This window comes from Phalangium opilio, unplaced genomic scaffold (assembly GCF_054372755.1).
Source record: "Phalangium opilio isolate 3A_F unplaced genomic scaffold, DU_Popi_V2 ptg000106l_1, whole genome shotgun sequence".
Taxonomy (NCBI): Eukaryota; Metazoa; Arthropoda; class Arachnida; order Opiliones; family Phalangiidae; genus Phalangium; species Phalangium opilio.
Window position 1 is genome coordinate 347,538 of NW_028324208.1, and position 1,611 is coordinate 349,148.

General features: G+C 39.0%; 1 protein-coding gene across 1 annotated transcript; it reads right to left on the bottom strand.

The window, feature by feature from the left end:
• On the bottom strand, positions 1-1,287 carry LOC149623835 (uncharacterized). Its single transcript, XM_089852199.1, has 5 exons — positions 1,094-1,287; positions 932-997; positions 506-853; positions 379-430; positions 1-51 (listed from the first exon to the last, which is right to left on the bottom strand). The coding sequence occupies exons 1-5, from the start codon at positions 1,285-1,287 to the stop codon at positions 1-3; spliced, it is 711 nt and encodes a 236-aa protein (XP_089708325.1).
• Between the last annotated feature and the right edge of the window lie 324 nt (positions 1,288-1,611).

Below are 1,611 nucleotides of genomic sequence, written 5' to 3' on the forward strand. Positions count from 1 at the left end.
TCACCTTGGATCACTGGTGACCTCGTGCATCAAAGTCATGTGAAGAACTCGCTATTTAATAAAGCCAAACGAAGACAACGTGAGTCGGATTGGAGCGCTTACAAAGTATTTAGCAATGGTTTACGACGTAGAACGCGTATCGCTTACGACCATTATGTAGCGGGTCTTCATGAAACCCTCGCAATGTACCCTAAACGTTTTTGGACCTTTATACGCTCTAAGAATCAACTACCGCCACCGTCCTCCTTTACGGGAGATTTCGGCGAAGTCTCCTGTCCTTCCATGGTGGCGCGTGTGTTTGGCGACTTCTTTTATAAATGCTTCAGTATCCCGGATCCGGATCTAACTTTTCCGACTTTGGATGCTCAAGGACCTCACTTTTCCATGGATTACGCTGTTCATGAAACAAGTGGTGCCAGTATTTGGAAAACTAAATTTTAAAAGCAATTAATAAGCAAACATAGTTTAAATATTAACTCGTTATATTTAAAAGGCAATTATTTACCCTGTTGTCCAATTAAATATTGCACTTTGTGCGTTTGAAATTGGACTCAATATTGCGTGTGAAAGTGGTTTGCTTAAAACCCTCATTTTAACCTTTAACATATTATTGCCTTTAGAAAAGTTCCTCCATTTTCCATACAGCTGATTGCTCGATCTTTTAATTCCGAATTCATGGGCAATTTTATACCACGAACCAACACCATATTTCCCAACACCAATAAACAAACGATCTTCTTCATCCCCGGTCCAAGCTTTCCTGCATTGTTTAGCAGGACATTTTTCTTGCTGCTTCACGGGTAAACGTGTTTTGTCATCATCTTGGTCTTGATCAGGAGGACTAGGTGTTTCCCTAAAATATTCCACAGTGCTTTTACTCCAGAAATTTTTAGACGAAGTAGTCAATGGAGGGCTTGGAGTTCTAGAGCACCTAGGAATCTCCGGTGAAAATTGGTTTTTTCTTGTAACGGAATTGTCTTCACATTTAGAAATTTTCCTAAGAGTGAATTTTAAACCAAGACAACATTATAAAATTGTGGGGGAAGCCAAATTTGATTTCTAACTCTACTTTCACGATTGATTTTCTACTTACTTCTGCTTCTTTGGTTGTGAAATTAGACGGGTATAACATGGTATAAGTTTCTTCTTCGGCGGGGTAGCTACATATTTTATGTCTTTTCTTACCAACTGGTCCACTCTACATACTTCACGGCCCAATGCCTTATTAACCATTTGCGCCATTCGTGGGTTTGGTTTATTTCCTAATTTCTTGGCATATTTTCCCATTTTTTAAATAATTGATTGGTATTTATGTCTCGTGCCGCGTGGTCGCATGTTTTTTCGCTCGCGCTCGTTTTTAAATTTTACTTTTCAAATACTTTTTCAATTTTTGTTAGGCTTAGCTCTAAATTTTAGTATTTTTCATAACTTTAGACATTTTATTTGCCTAAATTAGCTGAGTGGACTGGATAAGTTGTAATGCGGCCCCCAAATTGGCGTGGGGGCTTAGAGGCTTCACTTTCCAGTACCAGGTTTTTTTCTTTTACTTGCGGTTTTCTTCGAGTTCTCATCGTTCTCTACCTCATCCACGGGTTTTGTATTTGCAAGGAA